The sequence below is a fragment of the Eleutherodactylus coqui genome, chromosome 9 (assembly GCF_035609145.1).
Source record: "Eleutherodactylus coqui strain aEleCoq1 chromosome 9, aEleCoq1.hap1, whole genome shotgun sequence".
Classification (NCBI taxonomy): Eukaryota; Metazoa; Chordata; class Amphibia; order Anura; family Eleutherodactylidae; genus Eleutherodactylus; species Eleutherodactylus coqui.
Window position 1 is genome coordinate 45009724 of NC_089845.1, and position 22922 is coordinate 45032645.

The 22922-nt window shown below is 44.7% G+C and overlaps 1 protein-coding gene across 1 annotated transcript in view; it reads left to right on the top strand.

Moving 5' to 3' along the window:
* LOC136579051 (enoyl-CoA delta isomerase 2-like) overlaps positions 1–22497 on the top strand; it is a 41321-nt gene extending 18824 nt beyond the window's left edge. The window contains exons 7-10 of the mRNA XM_066579311.1: positions 4980–5100; positions 11442–11531; positions 16181–16324; positions 22244–22497. Of these exons, the coding sequence (XP_066435408.1) occupies positions 4980–5100; positions 11442–11531; positions 16181–16324; positions 22244–22399 (511 nt within the window). The 3' untranslated portion in view covers positions 22400–22497. The remainder of the gene's footprint in view (positions 1–4979; positions 5101–11441; positions 11532–16180; positions 16325–22243) is intronic.
* Positions 22498–22922: the final 425 nt, after the last annotated feature.

Consider the following 22922-nt stretch of genomic DNA (forward strand, 5'->3'; position numbering starts at 1 on the left):
AGACAGAGAGATAGAAGTCAAGACACTTGAAGCAGAAAAGACTTATATTGACAATCCCACAGACTCCAACAAAGAAGCATGGCTTAGTTGCTCCCGCCTTTACAAACACCAAATTCACGCCAAGGCCAAGCGTAAATTATTCTTTGTGAAGCAATATTACTTTGAACTGGGTAACCAATCCAGCCATTTACTAGCTAACCTGATTAAACACGAGAAATACTCGAACACGATCCTTAAGATAAAAGATCAATATGGTGTGGAGCTGACTGACGCCCCAGCCATCACAAATCGCTTTAAAGAATTTTACGCTAACCTGTATAGCTCACCCACAAATTTTACTAAAGCAGATATCCTAGATTACTTGAACGACCTGACTTTTCCAACACTGTCAGAAGAACAGGTGGAATTCCTGGAGGCCCCAATCACCCTAGATGAAATCCGGCAGACAATCCGGGACATGGCACCCAATAAAGCCCCGGGCCCCGACGGCCTCCCGATCGAAGTATACCGGAAATATGACGAGCAACTGGCCCCACTGTTATTAGAAACACTACAACAAGCCCAACTAGACCAATCTCTCCCACCCTCGTTCTATGGAGCATCTATTATAGTTATTTTGAAACCAGACAAAGACCCTACAGACTGTAGCTCTTATCGGCCCATATCCCTGGTAAATGTCGATTATAAAATCCTAACTAAACTCCTGGCCACAAGACTAAACCAAGTAATTCTATCTATCATACACCCTGACCAGACCGGCTTCATGCCAGGAAAGTCCACAACAATTAATATACGAAGAGTACAAACAGCGCTTCAACTGGGCAAACAGTTTAACATGCCCTGGGCACTGGTCTCTCTGGACATAATGAAGGCCTTTGATTCGTTGGAGTGGACTTTCCTCGAGGCCTGCCTGGTTCGTTTCGGGTTCGGCCCCCAATTCTTACAATGGATCAAGACCATATACAAATCGCCAAGCGCTAATGTAATAGTAAATGGCATCCCATCCACAGAGTTCCGCCTCGCAAGAGGCACCCGTCAAGGCTGCCCGCTGTCCCCGGCTCTATTTGCTATAGCTATCGAAGCCATGGCAATTCGGTTGAGAAGTACCCCTGAAGTAACCGGCATTAAATGGGCGGGCCTTGAAAGTAAAGTGGGCTTATACGCGGACGACACAATCCTATTTTTGTCAGAATCTATAGACTCTTTCTCCCACGCTATGTCCCAAATTGACAAATTTTCCCACCTATCTGGCTTACATGTCAACTGGCCCAAGTCCACAATTCTATATACAAATCTCAACCCAATAACAGACCCGTGTGTCGCCAGATATAATCTAGCCGTGGTTTCCACATTCAAATATTTAGGAATGTATATGTCCCGAAATTCAAATAACGCCATAAAAGATAATATTGACCTACTGCTGGGAAATGTCAAAAACAAACTCGAGCGATGGTCTAAATTACCGCTTTCGGTAGCTGGCCGCATAAACCTGATAAAAATGGCCATTCAACCTAAGTGCCTGTACATACTACAGCACATGCCAATAATTGTACCCAGGCGCATCTTCCAGGCCCTCAATTCCCTTATTATATCTTTCATTTGGAACTCCACACGATCAAAGCTTAGTCTTTCGACCCTTCAGAGACCGAAGGAGCAGGCTGGAATGGCGCTTCCAGACCTGCATGTATACTACCTAGCCGGACAGCTGCGTAACGTCCGGAGCTGGTTCCTAGAACGGGAAATGCCCATCGCTGACCAATACCTGGCTAAACAAGTGAAAGGTAACAACCTTTTAAGCTTCCTGGAATTCCCAGAACATACCAATCCCTCCGACACACTGCCACTTCACAAATTTGCCTTAAAGGTGTGGAGGGAGACTAAGGCCATCCAACGGTACAAAGGAATAATGTGCGAACTCCCCTTATGGAATAATCCCGGCCTTAAGGCCCTGCAGTCGGTCCCAGACCCCCAATATTGGAGATCTTTGGGGGTGGCGTCGGTGGGAGACATCTATGCGGACGGGAACCTCCTTACATTCAACCAACTACGGGAAAAAATACAATCCCCACAACTTCAACTATTTAGGTACTTTCAGCTGAGGCACGCCCTAAACTCCCAATTCCCACCCACCTCCACAAGCATATCCAAATTCCCCACAATCGGCATTCTCAGATCCCAAGGACCCAGGGGCCTAATCTCAGTGCTCTATACGCACCTCCTCTCAGCAAAAACCGACCATAGCCAGCCTCCAGCTTACGATAAATGGAAGACTGCCATCCCTTCCTTATCACCGGAAGACTGGACAGACATATCTGAATCCCATCTCTTAGTCTCCCCTGCAGTCAATAATAAATTGATTCAGCTATATATTATTCACCAAGCATACCTTACACCCAACCGACTATATAAAATGGGCAATTCTTCCTCAAACTCCTGTCACAGATGCCGCCAGCCAGAGGCCGATTTCTGGCATCTGATTTGGGACTGCCCCCTGGTGAACGGATTCTGGTCTGAGATCGTATCCTTCACAAACTCGCTATTACCATCCCCCCTTAATATTGGGATGGATCCCAAGATAATCCTATTTGGCCTACTGGAGGAGGAGGAGTGGCCGCATCACATTCGCACCTTTCTACAGAAGATACTATTTTTGGCACGCAAAACGATAGCCACCTACTGGATGGCGGCGGGAACTCCCACGATATCATGCTGGGTTCGGTCGGTGAATACAGTAATCTCCTACGAGAAAATTATCTTTCAAAATAGAGGATGCCCAAACAAATTCCATAAAATATGGGACATCTGGTTGGATACCAACTCTACCTTATCCGCGGACTGAACTCCCAGACTTATATCCCTTCTCTCCCCCCCCCCCCCCCTCCCTCTCCCCACATATACTCCTGTGCCCCCATCTACCCAACAAATAACGAGAGCAGAGCTTTATCACACAGAATTCAACCAATCGGCATGGACGGATCGGGTTTATCGGTTAAAAGTTTATTGTTATTTACAGAAAAAATATACAAGGAAAATGTTATGTTATTATGTCTAAGCAAACCATAGCACAACATGTACTCTATGTAACATTGAATCTATATTTTTTACATGATTTTGCTATGTACTGTGCAATTTTTCCTTAATAAAGAAAATAAATTTAAAAAAAAATATACAATGTATTGCATACAAAAAAATTGTAGTTTACAATATACATAAAATGGCACCAGCTGATAACCTATATATATTTTGTGCATGTATGAACACTCTTTGTATGTGTAACTATGTATAATTTTAAAAAAAAGTACCTGGAAGCAGTTGTGGTTTTGCTGTAAAACTCTGCATGCATTTACATCTCAGGTGGTACTAGAGCCCCCATGCCCACCCGTATCACATCTTGTATCCAAGCTAGAGGCAGTACAACAGGGTACAAGAGCGGCCATGCCTGCCTGTATTACATCTTGTATCCAAGCTAGAGGCAGTACAACAGGGTACTAGAGCCTCCATGCCCCCCATATCACACCTTGTATCCAAGCTAGATGTGGTACAACAGGGTACTAGAGCCTCCATGCCCGCCCGTATCACATCTTGTATCCAAGCTGGAGGCGGTACAACAGGGTACTAGAGCCTCCATGCCCCCTGTATCACATCTTGTATCCAAGCTAGAGGCAGTACAACAGGGTACTAGAGCCTTCATGCCCACCCGTATCACATCTTGTATCCAAGCTAGAGGCAGTACAACAGGGTACAAGAGCGGCCATGCCTGCCTGTATTACATCTTGTATCCAAGCTAGAGGCAGTACAACAGGGTACTAGAGCCTCCATGCCCCCCATATCACACCTTGTATCCAAGCTAGATGTGGTACAACAGGGTACTAGAGCCTCCATGCCCGCCCGTATCACATCTTGTATCCAAGCTGGAGGCGGTACAACAGGGTACTAGAGCCTCCATGCCCCCTGTATCACATCTTGTATCCAAGCTAGAGGCAGTACAACAGGATACTAGAGCCTCCATGCCAACCTGTATTACATCTTGTATCCAAGCTAGAGGCAGTACAACAGGGTACAAGAGCGGCCATGCCTGCCTGTATTACATCTTGTATCCAAGCTAGAGGCAGTACAACAGGGTACAAGAGCGGCCATGCCTGCCTGTATTACATCTTGTATCCAAGCTAGAGGCAGTACAACAGGGTACTAGAGCCTCCATGCCCCCCATATCACACCTTGTATCCAAGCTAGATGTGGTACAACAGGGTACTAGAGCCTCCATGCCCGCCCGTATCACATCTTGTATCCAAGCTGGAGGCGGTACAACAGGGTACTAGAGCCTCCATGCCCCCTGTATCACATCTTGTATCCAAGCTAGAGGCAGTACAACAGGGTACTAGAGCCTCCATGCCCACCTGTATTACATCTTGTATCCAAGCTAGAGGCAGTACAACAGGGTACTAGAGCCTCCATGCCCACCGGTATCACATCTTGTATCCAAGCTAGAGGCAGTACAACAGGGTACTAGAGCCTCCATGCCCACCTGTACCACATCTTGTATCCAAGCTAGAGGCAGTACAACAGGGTATTAGAGCCTCCATGCCGCCCGTATCACATCTTGTATCCAAGCTGGAGGCGGTACAACAGGGTACTAGAGCCTCCATGCCCACCTGTATTTCATCTTGTATCCAAGCTAGAGGCAGTACAACAGGGTACTAGAGCCTCCATGCCCGCCCGTATCACATCTTGTATCCAAGCTAGAGGCAGTACAACAGGGTACTAGAGCCTCCATGCCCACCTGTACCACATCTTGTATCCAAGCTAGAGGCAGTACAACAGGGTATTAGAGCCTCCATGCCGCCCATATCACATCTTGTATCCAAGCTAGAGGCAGTACAACAAAGTACAAGATCCTCCATGTGCCTTGTGATTGGTGCCTTTAAAAGGTATTTTGTGCATGACTGTTATGTGTAAATACTTCTTAATTACATTTGTAGAGCTTTTGTTGGGAAGTTTATCGATTTCCCTAAACCTCTCATTGCTGTTGTGAACGGACCTGCAGTCGGCATCTCGGTGACTATATTAGGATTGTTTGACATGGTGTACGCCACAGATAGGGTAAGTGTCATGTTTTATGATGGGCATGATGGGGTAAAGCATTGAAAACGTACATTTTATATACAGGGTGTCTCCAAAGGGTTGAAACGCCCATATAGATTGTAAACGGTTTTGTAGATTGGGATCCAAGTTTGCGAAGAAAGGAAGAAACTCGTTGAGCCAGGTCACCAACATGACAGCCATTTTGAATGCTGCCACCTTGGACTCAACCCCAATTCTGCTTTGCTCACCTGACACGAGGACGATCTCAACACGTTCTGGTAGAGATAACTTTATTCACGTTGCTAGGATTGAAAAGAATTCAGTGTTAACATGAGAATGAATTGATATATTACACACCTGCCTTCCCATTGGAAAACTTAGAGCTGAATCCAAGATGGCGGCATTCAAAATGGCCATCATGTTGGTGACATGGTCAAGTAGGTTTCTACCTTCCACCACAGCTTGTATGCAAAATTGGATCACCGTCTGTCAACCTGCTTTCATTTTATATGGGTATTTCCACACTTTTGAGATGCCCTGTAATTTGTAATGGATTTTTTGTTGTTCATTTTTAATCATAACTTTGTGTACTTTCAGAATATTTTGAAACCTTGGCTCCAATCATGGTGATTTAACCTTTTTAGATGCATCTAGGCCTACTGGGTTTGCAGAGGGCCTCTCCTCATTGCCACTTTTACGATGAGATCACAAGGTGCCAATGGGTAACCAGGGGTGAAATCATGACCTCTGGGTCTGCCATGTACGGTGGCCTGTGAGTGTCAGGTCATTACTGGCAGTAACAGGCTGTACTGTTAGTAATGAACTGACAATGCCCAATAATGCCCTGCCCTACATATGTAGTACAGTGTATTATCTATGTGGTAAAAAAATGTTTTACCACAGAAACCCTGCCCCAAAAAAATAGATCCAAAAAGATCCAATTTTTTCCAATAAAACCCTATTTTTGGAGAAATCCAAATGGAAAAAAAAATTGTAATCAACATACGTGTAACAATCGGTACTATAAAAATAGTATGTTTAATTTATCCTGCATGGAAAACTCTATTAAAAGAAAAAAAAAGACTTTGCCGGAATCGCTGATTTGGATCATGCTGCCTTACACATCAGGTAATAAAAAAACAATCAAAAAGTTGTATTGATCCCAAAATGGTACAAATAAAAACTTCAACTCATCCTGCAAAACCAAGGCCTCACACAGTATTGTAGATGGAAACCTACAAAAACTCTGGTTCTCTTGGCCTAATAAGAGGGAGGCCCCAAAATCTACAAGGTACTCCTTGATTTCTGAGGCCTGTGTTTGAGTCATGTTACACACTAGGGCCACATGTGGGATATTTCTAAAAACTGCAGATTTATGGTAATAACTATTGAGTTTTCTTCATCTGGTAACTTCCGTTGTGTTACAGAAAAAAAGATTCAAATCGAAAATATGCGAGAATAAATGAATTTTCAGATCTGTCCTGCACTTAACTCTTTAGGTGTTTCACAGGGACTAAAGTAAACAGATTGTGTAAATGCCCTTTTGAAAACTTTGAAGGCTGCACATTTTAAAGGGGGTGACTGATGGGGTTTCTAATATACAGGCTTCTCGGTGTCACTTCAAAACTGAATTGGTCCCTTAAAAGATGTTGTTAATTCGTTCAGTCACTTCCAACTCTTCATGACCTCCTGGACCGGCCCACGCCAGAGCTTCCTGTCACCCAATATCTATTTTTTAAGGGCATTTTCATCAAAATTAGGAAAAATTGCCCCTATAATTACAGGCTTTGTGTTGTCCGAAGTAAACAAAGGGACATTTACGAAAGGTACCAGAATACAGCGCACGTATGGTAATTGTTATTATTTTATGGGGTGTTCTGATCTGTCTTACAAGCAGAAAAAGTCAGTTTTTAAAAAATGGCAAATTTTTCTAAAATTTTCTGTAAATCTAGGATTGGGCGATCAGGAAGGCCGAAATTGGGTGTAGGTAATGGGGTCAAACTAACCTAGGTTAGCTTTATACAGCACACACTTTACATACCAACAGCACAGAAACCTGTCCGCCTGTCCTCTAACTGTCCCTTACTCACGAGGCATAGGTCTTCTGCCTGATGTCCCAAAACAGTTCAGACCTGAGGCTGCTGCAAGCTCTAGTCATGGCCTGTCCTTTTTCAGAGTAACCTCTCTTAGGCTAATTTTCACATGGGCGAACGCAATATCAGGCCATGAAGCTCCGCCCAATATCGCGCTCATGCGCAAAAACGCCTTCCATCACTCCAGTACCATTGCAGTCCTCCAGCGCGCGGCTGCGGATCTGTAAGTGTTTCCCATTGTTTTCGGTGGGGAATCCCACATTGCGTCACTAAGCGATGTGTTTTCTTGCACCATTGAGAACAATCGGCGAAGCATTCCGAGAGAACGCTCAAAGATGAGATATGCTGCGGTTATTTTTAAAATTTTTTTTTCCTCACACCCACCCCGGAAAAAAATCCTCTATATGTGACCCCATTCAAAAGAATGGGGTTCATACTTGTGCGAGAATTTTGCATCTCGCATCGCTCAAGTCTTACACGGCTTCCACAGCCATGTGAAAGCGACTTTACAGAGCTTTCCCACCTGGTTGCTAATTGTTTTCATTAACCCCTTAGTGACCAACCCATTGGCTTTTTACATCCTGCCCAAGTGGGCTTTATTCCCTGAGGATGTAAAAACGTGTCCTGCAGGGAATAAAGCCACGTGGGCACTGGACGTGACAGCTCCATGCTATTGGTGCCCGCAGGTAGCAGACAGCATGGCGTGGTCATCCTGGGCTGTGGCCCCCCTTCCCCAGTAACGTGATTGCATTAAAGTAAATACGTTTTTAAAAAGTTAGACTTTCAGCTCCCCTCACGGAACGCTTCCATGAGGGGAGCTGAAAATGCTTACCAACGTCCGGCTTGCTGCTCCCCGCCAATTCGGTCCTGAGCGAACCCCCAGCCATCTTCTGCGCATGCGCGCCAAAGGAAAAATGGCGACCCATGCGCAGAAGAGCGGATCGATGCAGGAGATTCAAAATTTCCTGTCTCCCGGCTACTGAAGATAGCCGGGAGTCAGAAGATGCCATCGGGGACCGTGGTGAGCGGTTCCCGATCCCCTGATTACCGGTATCCAACAGATACCGGCGATCATGGAAAAGTTTAAAAAAAAAAAAAAGTTCATGTTTCAGCTGCCCTCATGAATCGGATCCATGAGGGCAGCTGAGAATACTCACCCCCATCCTTCATGATGTCCCGGGGCGATCTGGAGCCGCTATGGGCTTCTGCGCATCGCGCCAAAGGGAGGATAGCGGCGCATGCGCAGAAGCCTGGATTGCCCGGGAAATTTTAAAATCCCCTGTCTCCCGGCTACCTTCAGTAGCCGGGAGACAGGAGATGTTACCGGGGACCGCGGAGTGCCTAGATCACCTTCAAGCAAAATTTCTGTTCTAAAAGCCACCGGATGCTCCTTTTTGGTTTGGGCCCTGTTGTGCATACAGATGTAATATTAGGGCCACAATGGGTATGTTTCTGAGCACGGGACAAAAAGGGGGATCCATGTTGGGGTGCAAATCCTCATTTTCATGTGTACTATAGAAAAAAGTGCTGTCTTTAAAATGACATATTTGCAGAAATATGAAATTTTAGTTTTTCTCTTCTAAATTGCATTAACTCCTGAAAAAAAACTGTGGGGTCAAAATACTCCTGACACCCCTCAGTGAATACATTAAGGGGTGTAGTTTTTAAAATGGGGTCATTTGTGGGACTATCTATCATTCGGACACCTATGAGCCTTTGCAATCTTGGCTTGGTGTAGGAAAACAAAGCGTTCCTCAAAATGTTGATAAGTAATGTTAAAGGGGTTGTCCCGCGAAAGCAAGTGGGTCTATACACTTCTGTATGGCCATATTAATGCACTTTGTAATGTACATCGTGCATTAATTATGAGCCATACAGAAGTTATTCACTTACCTGTTCCGTTGCTAGCGTCCCCGTCTCCATGGTGCCGTCTAATTTCAGCGTCTAATCGCCCGATTAGACGCGCTTGCGCAGTCCGGTCTTCTCCCTTCTGAATGGAACCGCTCGTGCTGGAGAGCTGCTCCTCGTAGCTCCGCCCCGTCACGTGTGCCGATTCCAGCCAATCAGGAGGCTGGAATCGGCAATGGAACGCACAGAGCCCACGGTGCACCATGGGAGAAGACCTGCGGTCCACCGTGGGTGAAGATCCCGGCAGCCATCTTCGCAAGGTAAGTAAGAAGTCACCGGAGCGCGGGGATTCGGGTAAGTACTATCCGTTTTGGGTTTTTTTACCCCTGCATCGGGTTTGTCTCGCGCCGAACGGGGGGGCTATTGCAAAAAAAAAAAAACCCGTTTCAGCGCGGGACAACCCCTTTAAATTTGTACGTCTCTTAAATGGTTAAAAAAATGAACATTTTTCAAATGTGCATCCAGAGTAAAGTAAACAGATGGAAATATATGTAATCAAAAATTTCTATATTATGCTTGCACATATTTGAGATATTGCAGTTGGAAATGTGAAAAAATGACGATTTTATTTTCAAAATTTTCCCAATTTTGGTGCTTTTAATAAATAATCACAAATTCTATCGGTCTATTTTTTTCTGCCTAAATGAAGTACAACATGTGGCGAAAAAACAATGTCAGAATCGCTTGGATATGCAAAACCTTTATGGTGATTTTCCATGCTAAAGTGACACATGTCAGATTTGCAAAATTTGGCCTCGTCATTAAGGCGCCAACAGGCTTGGTCACTAAGGGGTTAAAGGGGTTGGTCCATGAAAAAAATGTTGTTTTAGAGGTAATGCAGCCCATAATTATAAACATTTTTTTGTATTTACACTGATAAACATTTTTTATTATCCCCAGATAGTTCAGCGCCACCTGCTGTCTCTATTGAAGGGCCTTTCTGTGTCTGGTCTGCCTCACTAAGGCCTCATGTCCACGGGGAAAATCAGGCCCGCTCCGGATTCTCCATGGAGAATCTGCAGCGGGTCCCTCCTGCCCCGCGGAGATGAGCGCTGAAAATAAGAATAAATGAGAATAAACTCACCTCCCATCCGCTCCGTTTCTTCTCTTCACCGCGGCGTCATCTTCTCCGCGTCGCGGCCGGATCTTCTTTCTTCAGCTCGGGCGGATGCGCATGATGACGTCGGTGACGTGCCCCACGCATGCGCCGTCCCGAAGAAAAAAGATCCGGCCGCGACGGAGAGAAGATGGCGCCGAGGCGAAGAGAAGAAACGGAGCGTGTGAGTAAATTCCGAATTTTGTCTCCCGCGGATCCGGACGGCTTCCATAGGCTTCAATAGAAGCCCGCGGGAGCCGTCCCCGCGGGAGACCCGCACGAAAATGGAGCATGGTCCGGATTTTTTCATGCTCCATTTTTTTTTTATTCCCTTTTATTGATCATCCGCGGGTATTTATCTACCCCGCGGGTGGTCAATGCATCCCTATGGGGTGCGGATCCGCGGGCAGGAGAAGAGTTAAAATCCGCTGCGGATTTTAATTCTTATTTTGCCCGTGGACATGAGCCCTAAGGCCGCAGCGGATTTTAACTCTTCTGCCGCATGCGGATCCGCACCCCATAGGGATGCATTGACCACCTGCGGGTAGATAAATACCCACGGATGGTCAATAAAAGGGAATTTAAAAAAAATATGGAGCATGAAAAAAAATGGACATGCTCCATTTTCGTGCGGGTCTCCCGCAGGCTTCTATTGAAGCCTATGGAAGCCGTCCGGATCCGCGGGAGACCTAAAATAAGAATAAACTTACCCGCAGGGGTCCGTGGAGATGTTCTCTTCTCCGCGGCCGGATCTTCTTTCTTTGGCCCGGTGGATGTGCCCAGCGATGCACGCCGCCAACGTGCCGAGCACAACCGCCGGGCCACAGAAAGAAGATCCGGCCGCGGAGAAGAGAACATCTCCACGGACCCCTGCGGGTAAGTTTATTCTTCTTTTCAGCCCTCATGTCCACGGGGCAGGAGGGACCCGCTACGGATTCTCCATGGACAATCCGTAGCGGGCCTGATTTTCCCCGTGGACAAGAGGCCTTAATGTTTTGAGATATATACTTTCTCCTCTGCAGTAATACTTGAACTATAAAGTTAATGATTCAACTGTAACCAAGTTTTTGTTTTTTTTTTTTTTTTTTTTTTGCATGGGGCAACCCAACAATTAAAATACAGATAAATATAAAAGATATAATTATATAATTTTTATTTAGATTTGTCCTTTTTTTTATTTTTTTCTCGAAATGAAATCTTTATTTAGTATTGTGCGTTCTTTCCTTCCATGTTAACGATCTCACGGGGGTTTCTTTTGGCAGGCTACCTTCCACACTCCCTTCAGTCAGCTAGGACAAAGCCCCGAGGGCTGCTCATCATATACATTCCCACGTATTATGGGTCTCAGTAAGGTGAGTGTTGGTGGCTAAGACAGAAGTACATAGACTGTGGGGAATTGAGGTTTGCAGGTAGAAATGTGACTTTGGGGACATGGCACCCTGATCGTGGTCACAGACGATAAAGCTTTCTAAAATGATCTTGATGAATCTAGTAAAAGCCGGCATTCTGCTGAACCTGATCCTGCGTTTGCGTAAAACTAAGTATTCCCCACGGGCAAAAGCAATATAGACGCTGATCAATTTCCGTCCGGCCCATCTCTTTATGAGTTATGTATCAGCAGTGCTCCTCATTCTTGCCGAGGCTTATTTCATAGTATGTACCAAAGGAGCAGATGCTGGGTAAAGACCGCGGAGGGGCGAAGCTTCTAAACCGTAATGTGCGCAGCCTGAAGTCTTAAAGTCCCAGATGCTTCAATCAATTGATATGTAGACTCATAAACTGCGGGACTGATCATATAAAAGTAAACTACTGTAATAAATAGAAATAACTGATAGTAAGACTGATTCATACTCTTCATTCTACATATAATCCCTTAAGGACCCGGGTGTCTTGGTTCTAAAGCGCCAGATACATATATTTTGGTAGCCGGAAAAAAAAAATTATATATAATTTTTTTTTTTTTTTAAGGGATTTTACCCACGTGGTGGTTTTGCCGCCCTATTTTTTCTTTTCCCTTCTTCGACTACCAAATTTATTTTTGTTGCTTTTTTTTGTCCCGCGACATATAGGCCTTTTTTTTTTCTTTTTTTTTTTTTTCTCCACTGGCTTTTGTTCTGTGGTTTATTTTTATTAGAGGATAAAAAGCTTAAAAAAAAAAGTTTTTTAAATTTTGTAATTGTTTTGTTTTTAAAATTAGTATGTTTACAGGAGTGGGTTTCTCATTTTAATATATATAACTTGTGTAGTCTCCGATTACAGGGCGCATATGATAACTCTTTTTAAGTTGGCATTGACGGAAGGTCATTTTATTCTGTGTTTTTAATTTTTTTTTTTTACCATCTGTTTCCCTCATGACATCCTATAAGACCTCTGGGGGTCATTCATACTGTCTCTTTTTTTTTCTTTATTTGACACTTTCCCACTGTAGCTGGGGCGTGCATATGAGCCCCAGTTACAGAGGAAATCTCCCCCTGTAGTGACAATAGTGTGTAGTCTGGAAAGGAGAAGGCAGAAGAGGGAGGACTCAACCTGCTTCTAGGAGCAGGAGCTTTAATTCTGTTTGCTATCAGCCCGAGATTAAAGCCCAGAACCTAACACCGTACACTTACTGTGGTTGGTTACTTTATTAATAAAGTTTAGCAATGATTGTTAGTGATGTGTTTATGTAAGTAATTCATAGGTCATTTAACCATTTCCAATCCACTGTCTGACGTCTAAAGACATTCTGATTGAAGGCTGTACAGATCTGATGTCGGAAGACATCCGGCAGGGTATTCTTACTGTATATTACTGGCTGCTCTGTTGTTGGGGGCCTCTACAGCATATCCCATACCGCAGCACTGGCTCTAGCCAGCAGATGGCGCCATAGTATAATGGCAGAAAGAGAAAGCCCCCTAGGAAACCCTGAATCCAAAATTGGATTGCAAAGGGTTAATGATGTGGTGTCATTACTGTAAAAACTACCATACCCTCTTCCTCGGCCAGACTCTTGATCTTTTTGGACGGCCCCCCTGTACTTTAAGCCATCATTAACACTCATTGCTAAACTTGAGCAATACGGTGGTCAATCCCTTTTTAAGATTGCTGTTCAGATTTAGCTTCTTTTTTTTTTTTATCTGGATTTGTAGTTTTTACTCCTTTTTTTTTTTCTTAAACCCTTTTTGCTGCCAAACGTATAAAATATGTTCTAATTATAAGCGCTTGCAGCTGTTAGAGTATTCAGCCGAGAGCTTCGATCTTGGTATCCTATCAATCCTGTTTTTATAGCCCAGAATCTTAGCTTTCAAATGATGGGCTCAATATATATAGATGCAATATAAAGGGAGCAGCATGAACAAGTTGTACGTTGTGAGCCTCATTGGGTTTTTTTGCCTTCCTCTGGATCAAAAAGGAGGGGGTGGAAACAGGCTGAACTAGATGGACATTGTCTCCCTTTAGCCTAACATACTATGTTATGAGTGCGCCCCAAGTGGTATCAGGAAGGAGGGCAGTCTGGCATCTCTTCCCCTGTATGGCCACCAGTGACCGAGGAGGGGATACAGGAACTTCTCTTCATGTTGTTCACCCCCTTCACCGATCAGGGAGTGTTTGACACATTTAGAGTACATTCATGCGGGCGAGAGTAAGTCACGCCCAGCTCACATCGCGCAACACACATGGCCACGCGCACACGCATCACCCCCACCCCATGTACTGTGTGGTGTGCGGGAGACGATACATCTGCATGTTCTAGTCTTGTGGGAGATTCGCATGAAAATAGAAAATGCTGCGATTTTATTTATTCCCCCCCCCCCCCCCTACATCTCGCTGCATCAAAATCGAATAATCGCTCATGCGAATATACCCATTGCAGATTTTTTGCCTTTCTCTGGATCAACACAGGAAGGTGGGAGTAAAGGACTGAACTACATGGACATGTCTTTTTTCAGCCTAACCTACTATGTTATTTTTGTGTGAATTTTGTACAAAACTTGCACGATTTTTCTCTGCTGTGTGAATTCACACTTAGGCCTCATGTCCACGGGGAAAAGAAGATTTTAAATCCATAGTAGATCACCCGCACGCGGATCCGCACCCCATAGGGTTGCATTGACCACCCGCGGGTAGATAAATGCCCACGGATGGTCAATAAAAGTGAATTTAAAAAATCCTGGAGCATGAAAAAAAATGGACATGCTCCATTTAGGTGTGGGTCTCCCGCGGGGACGGCTCCCGCAGGTTTCTATTGAAGCCTTTGGAAGCCATCCGGATCCGCAGGAGACCCATGCCTAAATTAAACTCATCTGCTCCGGGCGATGCAGATCTTCCTTCCTTTGCGGCAGGATCTTCTTTCTTCGGCCCGGCGGATGTGCCCGGAGCATACGCGTGGCACGCAGCCGGCGTGCCAAGCACATTCGCCGGGCCGAAGAAAGAAGATCCGGCCGCGAAGAAGGGAAGACCTGCCCGGCCCGCAGCAGGTGAGTTTATTCTGATTTTTAGGCCTCGTGTCCGCGGGGCAGGAGGGACCCGCTGCGGATTCTACATGGAGAATCTGTAGCGGGCCTGATTTTCCCCGTGGACATGAGGCCTTAGGGGGATGTCTTTTACTTGTACTAATGGAGTGAGAAGAGGAAAGTTGCACATTTTATCAGCCCCTGCCCCTCATCAGAACACTTGTCTGTTCAGTGACTGATGTTTACTGGCATCAGTGTATTTAGTTCAGGTGACTAGCTATATGCAGACACAAGCATAAGGCCTCCTGCACACTGCAGAGCCGGATTCCGCATGTGGGGTCCGGGTCTGGCAGCAGTGGTGTCTGGGCGTACCTGCTCTGCAGATGCAGATGCGCAGTACAGATTTTTTATTTCACATGTTTGTTGCAGATGGGCCGCGGGTCGGACGGCTTCCTTTGACTTCAATGGAAGCCGTCCATGCAGAATCGGCACAAAAATGGAGCATGCTGTGTTTTATTTTTTTTCTTCTTCCCAAACCCCCTTTCCCCTCCGCAAGTGGAAATTGCAATTGATTTCTGCTCTTGTGGAGGAAGCAGCGGATCTCCATTGGAAGTAATAGGCAGTATTTGCTGCGGACTGCGAATTCCGCAGCAAATATCTGCCCATGAGTAGGAGCCCTAAGTGACATGAACTCTTATTGCAGTCGGCTTTGTGTGCGTCATGCTGGGCTCGGGTCAGACATTTGGCAATAAGCTTGGATTTTTATTCATTTTTTCCAAAATGCTAAATCTTAAAGCAATATTGTATGAAGCTGCCTGTGTAAGTAAAGTACCGTTTGGCATTCGGACAACGTGCCAGGCGTCGTCTTCCAGAATATGGAGCAGGGCTGGGGACGGGCAGTATGTCCTGAAAATACAATCTCAGTTTACTGTATTTCCGGTTTTCCCACACCTGTAGACAATCCACTCTTATTCTCCATTTTTCTTAAAAGATAAACCAAAGCGGTGGCTTCTACCTTTGTTCCTGTATAAGTGGGAGGGGCGGGGCTTCTTTCAAGTTAACTAACCCTTTCACTACCACACACAGGATTCATAAACTAGCAGCTATAGGGAGGGTAGCTTTTCTCGGCACTCTGCGGCCCCACTTCTTCCTGGAGCGTCCTCCCTCTCCCACTTGATGGCTAAATTCAATTTTGCGATCCTGACCAGAATCAGAATAGTGGGGCACTGAAATGGCTAATTAATTGAATTAATTTGATTAGTGCCCTAGCTAGGAGTGTAATATGATTTTGATACCTTTTGATTTTTTTTTGTTTCCAACAATATGACAATTGTCCTGGTCCGTGATGTTGGGTATCCAGAAGAAGAGTTGAGATGCTTTACAATTCTTACAAAAAAGGGTGAAATTGCAGCGGCACTAATATCAGCAATTATGGGTGCAGATCTCTCAGAGCGCTCGATCCAAAGCTCCACCAGCAAAAAAAAATCCTTGAGAAGACAGCGTATTCACGATTTAGCGACGTCTTTATGTCGCCCTTCTAATGTTCTTCTCCACTGTGTTTGTAACAGGCCGTAGAGGTACTTCTCTTTAACAAACTGCTGACGGCACATGAAGCTTGCAAGCATGGACTGCTCACCGAAGTCTTTCCCGATAGCACTTTCCAGAAGGAGGTTTGGGAGAGGCTCAAGGCTTACGGTCAACTGCCTAAAAATGTAAGTTGGGAGCTCAAGTCAAATGATAAATACTGTTATTTTTTTATATCTAACCAACAATTTTTGTAACTGTTCAGAAAAGCCAATTGAGCATTCAGATCCTTAAAAAAAAAAAAAAACCCCCAAGGGAGCTGGGTCTGTTTAGTGATCAGTCAGAGCCAATATTGGAAGTTGAATGGCTTCTATTGGTTTAAAGAAGCTGACTCTGTAAGAATGGCGCTGTAGTCACGCACATGCACTGCCACTCTGTTCTTCTCTATGGGACTGCTGTAGATAGCCAGGTATAGAACTCGGTGATCTCCAGCAGTCTCATAGAGATGGATAGAGGAGGAGTGGGCACGTATGACCATCACTCTACTCATACAGGGAGTCTTAGGATCCTGCTTCATGTGAATGGTGGGCAGAGAAGTTAAAGGGGTTTTTCATGTTGTCCGTGCACAGAAGTCAGCACGGAAATCTCCGCGCCGACCTCTGTGTAGTGGCCGGCCCTTGTAACATGGATTTCAATGAGAGCCATGGCTGCAGTTACAAGCACCGGCCACTACACAGAGGTCGGCACAGAGGCTTTTGCTGCTTCCACTCCGACCTCTGTGTACTTGCGGAGCCTACAGTGTGCGCCCGCTTATCTGATTGGCCGGGATCCCAAGTGACAGACCCCAGCCAATCAACTAATGATAACCTATCCTGATGACAGGCCATCAATAGTATTCTCTCTGGAAAACCCTTGAGTGGCAGGCTTCTTACCACCCTGTCAGACCCACCAGGGCAGGTTTTTTAAATGGCCCAATCATTTAATTTCCAGTCGCGTTCCAAGAGCCATAACTTTTTCATTTTTCCATTGACACGGCCATATGAGGGACAAGTTGTATTTTTTGATGGCATCATTTTTGGGTATATATAATGTATTGCATAACTTTTGTAAAAAAATTTGTAGAGAGATTGGGGGGAAAAAAGAAATTCTGTCATTTGTTTTTTGGATTTTATTTTTACGGCGTTCAGTGTGCAGAATAAATAGTGTGATAACATTATTCTCTGAGTATCACAATTCCGGCAATTTTTTGATATTTTGCTATTTTTGTACATTTAAAACATTTTTTTTTTTTAAAGGTTGGCTTTTGTGTCGCCACATTCCAAGAGCCGGATTAATTATTTTTCCATTGCCAGAGCCCTAGAAGGCTTTGTTTATTGCAGGATGAACTCCAGTCTTCATTTATCTAATTTTTTAAGGAACATGAAAAATTTTGATTGCTTTTTATTCCATTTTTTTCTAGGGGCAAGATTAACAAAATCTGTAATTCTAGCATGTTTATTATTTTTCACTGCATTCTCTGAGCCGTATAAATATATTAAAGTAATTCTGTGCCCTGAAAAATTTGATAAGGTATGAGAAAGATGGTGTGGGTCAACAAGCACAATATTCACGCAAGACCGATTCCAAAGCTTATTGAGAGCAACTGTGCCTAGAATGACCCCGTAAAACACGGAAACACTACTGCCCCCTACTGAAACCACGAGCAAATGTACTCACACACTGTATTCAATATCAGCATATGTTAATGTAACGTATTTAAATGCGACTGTATGACCACAAGGAGCCTATGATGTAACCAAAGTTGTTTATTCCTACATTATATGGAATACATACTGTTCAATAAAACGAGTTTAAAAAAAGTAATTCTACAGGCCAGTACAATTATGCCAATACCAAAGTGTAATTTCTTTTTCGTGACTTTTTCTCACTTTAAAATAAAAACAAGTAATAAAAGTTAAAATCACCCTTCTTTTGCCATATCTATAATAAAAAAAATCTAAACCATAAAAGAAAAATACATATTTGGTATCACGGCTTCCGTAAAAGTTCGATCTATCAAAGTTATGCATTATTTACCCCACAGTATTTAGTCCGAAAAAAAAATAAAGAACGCCAGAAATGCACTTTTTTCAGTCACCCTGTCTCCCAGAAAAAAATGCAATAAAAGGCGATCAAAAAGTCGTATGTATTCCGAATTGGTACTAACGGAAACTACAGGACATCCTGCAAAAAATGAGCCCTTGCTCAACTATGTCGACGGAAAAATAAAGTTCTTGTGCGCAGAAGATGCAGCAGAAAATAATTTTAAATAATTAAATGTCTTTGCAGTTTGTGTGCCGTAGAAACAAGACGCACTGAAAGATGGCAGAATGTTTTTCTTTTTTTTTTTTTTTTTTTTTTCATTTTACTCCACTCAGAATTTTGTTAGTTTTTCAGTACATTATAGGGTACTTTAAATAGCACCATTGAAAAATACAACTCATTCCACAAAAAACAAGACCTCATGCAGTGACGTCGATGGATAAATAAAGGAGTTATGATTTTTTAAATGGGGGGAGGAAAAAAAGAAAAGGGGGGGGAAGGGGGCTGCGTCATTAAAGGGGTTGTCCCGCGGCAGCAAGTGGGTCTATACACTTCTGTATGGCCATATTAATGCACTTTGTAATGTACATTGTGCATTAATTATGAGCCATACAGAAGTTATAAAAAGTTTTATACTTACCTGCTCCGTTGCTGGCGTCCTCGTCTCCATGGTGCCGACTAATTTTCGCCCTCCGATGGCCAAATTAGCCGCGCTTGCGCAGTCCGGGTCTTCTCCTGTTCTCTATGGGGCTCCGTGTAGCTCCGCCCCGTCACGTGCCGATTCCAGCCAATCAGGAGGCTGGAATCGGCAATGGACCGCACAGAAGAGCTGCGGTCCACGGAGGAAGAGGATTCCGGCGGCCATCTTCACAGGTAAGTATAGAAGTCACCGGAGCGCGGGGATTAAGGTAAGCGCTCCGGTAAGCTTTCTGTACGTCCCTGCATCGGGGTTGTCTCGCGCCGAACGGGGGGGGGGGGGGTTGAAAAAAAAAAAAAACCCGTTTCGGCGCGGGACAACCCCTTTAAGGGCTTAAATAATGTACCAACTTCCTTCTCTGGGTCATTACGATGCAGGAATATTACATGTGTAATTTTGTTTTTAATTTTTTTTACAAAATAAAGGGAGAAAAGTGTTTTATATTGTTTACTTTTTTATTTACATTTTTGTCCCTTGATCACATTCTGGGGGTTCGATGGTGACAGCCCTTTACATGCTGCAGTCGCATAGACCGCGGCATGTAAAGGATTAACACAGCAGAGATCGCAGGTTGTCTCCATTCTCTGTTGTGTAAGCTGGTGCCTGGCTATCCTTTGACAGAGGGAGCCCCCTCCCTCTGTTAGCCCTTTACATGCTGTGGTCGTATAGACCGCGGCATGTAAAGGGTTAGCACAGCAGAGATCTGAGGTTTTCTGCATTCTCTGCTGTGTAAGAGCTGGTGCCTGGCTATCCTCTGACAACCAGGCACCAGCTCTCCCTGCCACAGAGACAATCGGCTGGCTTCTGACAAGCTGATGGTCTCCATGGTAACCTGTAAACAAAGCAGTGCAGGAGTTTGAAAATAGAAGCGGGAAGTTGCCGGCAGATTGTAATATCTTCCTGCTTCTTTTTTCAAAGTCCTGCACGTTTTGTGTGGGTCTGTGCAGGCAGAGCACAATGCCACAGCTTATGCCACTGTGTTCTGCAGGTCCCATAGTGAAACATAGTCCGGAAATCTTCCGGGCTATATCACTACGGGCAGTGGAGCTTGTCCCGGAAAATTTCCAGGCGTGCCACTTAAGGGGTTAAGAGGTCAGCTGTGACCATTGTAATATAAATAAATATGCAGCACTCCCAACTGGATCAGGTGCAGTGGTTATGCTCCCTCTTAAGGTACTTTTGTTTGATCTTTGCAATTTCCAACTCCTTGTATGTCTTTCACGGTGTCATAACACTGACTTCATACATATAAAGTGTAGCCATCTAAGGGTCCTTTTTAGAGGAGCTAATTCTCATTTGAACGCACGAGTGACGTCACCGCTAGCCCATTCGCTCTGGTGCAGGGCCAACACACAGATCCCATTAATAGGACAGACACATCATCTGAGCACACTGACACTGTTGTACAGTTATGTAAATATACATTAGAACAAGGATGTTTGGCAGTTACCTGATGATCTCGGCTGCTTTAACCTTCCGTGTTCTGGCAGTGCATTTATCTGTTCCGTCACAGGAATAGGAAAACCGAATGCATGCCGAGGATAGTTGTCACATGACTAACACCAATGGTGCCCAAATGACCCCATAGACTCTAATGGGGGTTCATTGGCCATCAATCATGTCGACCGGCGTTTTACAGAACAAAATAGCGCAGTATTCTACACGACGTTGTCTGGGATTTTGTGCTAGATCTGCCCCAGATACTCCGAATGAAGCCTCTAATGCAGATGTGAACAAAGCCTTAGGCTACATGCACAAGGCACAGATGGATTCCGGCTGCAGAATCCGGCCGCGGCCGGTGACCCTGCGTACCTGTCATTCTCCGGCTTCTCTGTACTGCGGGTGGTCCACACGGCTTGCCGTCGGACATGCGCAGTACAGATTTTTTATTTTTTTAAACTTAACTCCCGCTTTTTGCTAGGGAATGACGCTGAATGCGCAACCTTTCCACAATGTCAATTGCGGAGGGGCTGCAGATCGGACAGCATCCATTGCCTTCAATGGAAGCTGTCTGCGCGGAATCCACACAAAAATGGACAATGCTGTGATATTTTATTTTTTTCCCCCAATCTGTGAGTGGAAACAACTATTGGTTTCCGCTCATGTGCATGACGAATCACTTGTTCATAGCATGCTATGGGTGGTATTTGCTGCGGCATCAGGAGGCAGATGCCCACCATGGATTCTGCTATTTAAATCCGCTTGTGTGCATGAGGCCTTAGGCAGGGCAGGGTTCACATCAGCATTCATTAAGGGAGAAGGAAGACTGTATCACACAAGCATCCTGTAATGGAAACAAACGGAAGCCGGTGGACCCTATTGACTCTAGTGTGGACCGTCTGGCTTCCTTTCAGCCCTCCAGCATTTTCCTGTACAGTAAAGCACCGCTTGCTGTGCTATGTTGCGGCAATGGCTTTGAACTAAGCCTACCACGCCGGTCTGAACAGAGCCTAGTTGTGGACAAGGCTAGCAGGACCTGAATAAGCTGCTCTTTTATTTCTCCTGAAACAAGCTGTAAAACCACTGTACTTTATACTAAAAGTGACAGGCCACTGAAATCAGCGTACCTGTCCCTACTCTGTTGCCCACAGGGAGGGCTGCATCTGACTGGTTCCTTTTAAAACATACCTATGCTTTCACATAACTTTTCAGAATGTGCAGCCATGAGTGTACACATGAGGAATAGTACTGACCATTTTATGGCTTTTTACACTAGTTTTTCCCCTCTGCAACCTTTACCTTAGACTTTCAGTTGTCCTTGAGTTGGTGGGTGGAGACTGCTGTTGTGATGTCTCCAGACACTGCACAGAGAAGATCAGGATATATTCTTTATCTCTGTGAAATATACCCTCATAATGAAAAGCATCATGCAGGACACTATATAGCACTACTGAGCAGTGTGGATGGGATTTCAGTGGCTGCCAGAGACCAGGTGACTAATGCAGAACCTATGTCTGTTCCTCCTTCTACCCATAGACTACTCTGGGCAGCATGAGTTACCACCCTCCCCACTTCCCGTAATCCGTCTTATTTCTGTTGCTAGAGACAGGCTTCACTTGACAACAGGCAGTGGACCGTAAATTAGAAGGGAGAACCCCAGTGCACAGCACTTTAGAGGAGTTTTCAGCACAAAAAGTTTTTTTGCACTTTTGCTAATTATTACATAAGCACAAGGTGTTTGGAATCAGTGACTGTTTAACTGTTATCAGTAAGTAATGACTAATTTTATGCATTTGCTTTAAAAATGTCTTGTTTATTCTACTTAGTTCCTTAATTAATATATATTCCTATATCCTAACGTTCTGTTGTGTCGGATATTTTCCTATAGTCCTTGGCTTTCTCCAAGCAGCTGATACGTGAGACTGACAAGAAAGCACTACATGCTGCGAACATACAGGAGTGCGAGCGCCTCAAGGAGCGCTGGTTATCGGAGGAGTGCATGAATGCAATTATCAGTTTCTTCCAAAAGAAAGCAAAGTTGTAATTTTCTGCATCGCTCTGTAGGTTCTAATATATATAATTTTCATAACACTTTATTTTTAAAAACTAATAAAACATTTAATAAAGTGAGAATTTATTGTTGTTTTTTGGTCCAGTATCTTTTATTGGTATCGCCATGAATCAGCACTAAGGGAAGTAAGTCTCAGAAGCAATGCAGCAGCACAAGAGACTATATATAGTACGTATAGCATTTATATTACATCTAGAGATGAGCGAACGTACTCGTTTCGAGTACTTACGCACCCGAGTACTTCAGTACTCGGGCGCAAAGATTCGGGGGGCGGGGAGAGGCGTGGCGGTGCGGGGGTTGGAACGGGGAACAGGGGGGAGCCCTCTCTCTCTCTCTCTCCCTCTCCTCCCCACTGCTACCCTCCGTACCGCCACGGCGCCCCCCGAATTTTTTCGCCCGAGTACGGAAGTACTCGGAAATCGCGGTATTCGGGCGAAAAAGGGGCGTGGCCGAGCACGTTCGCTCATCTCTAATTACATCACAAAAAAGAGGGAAA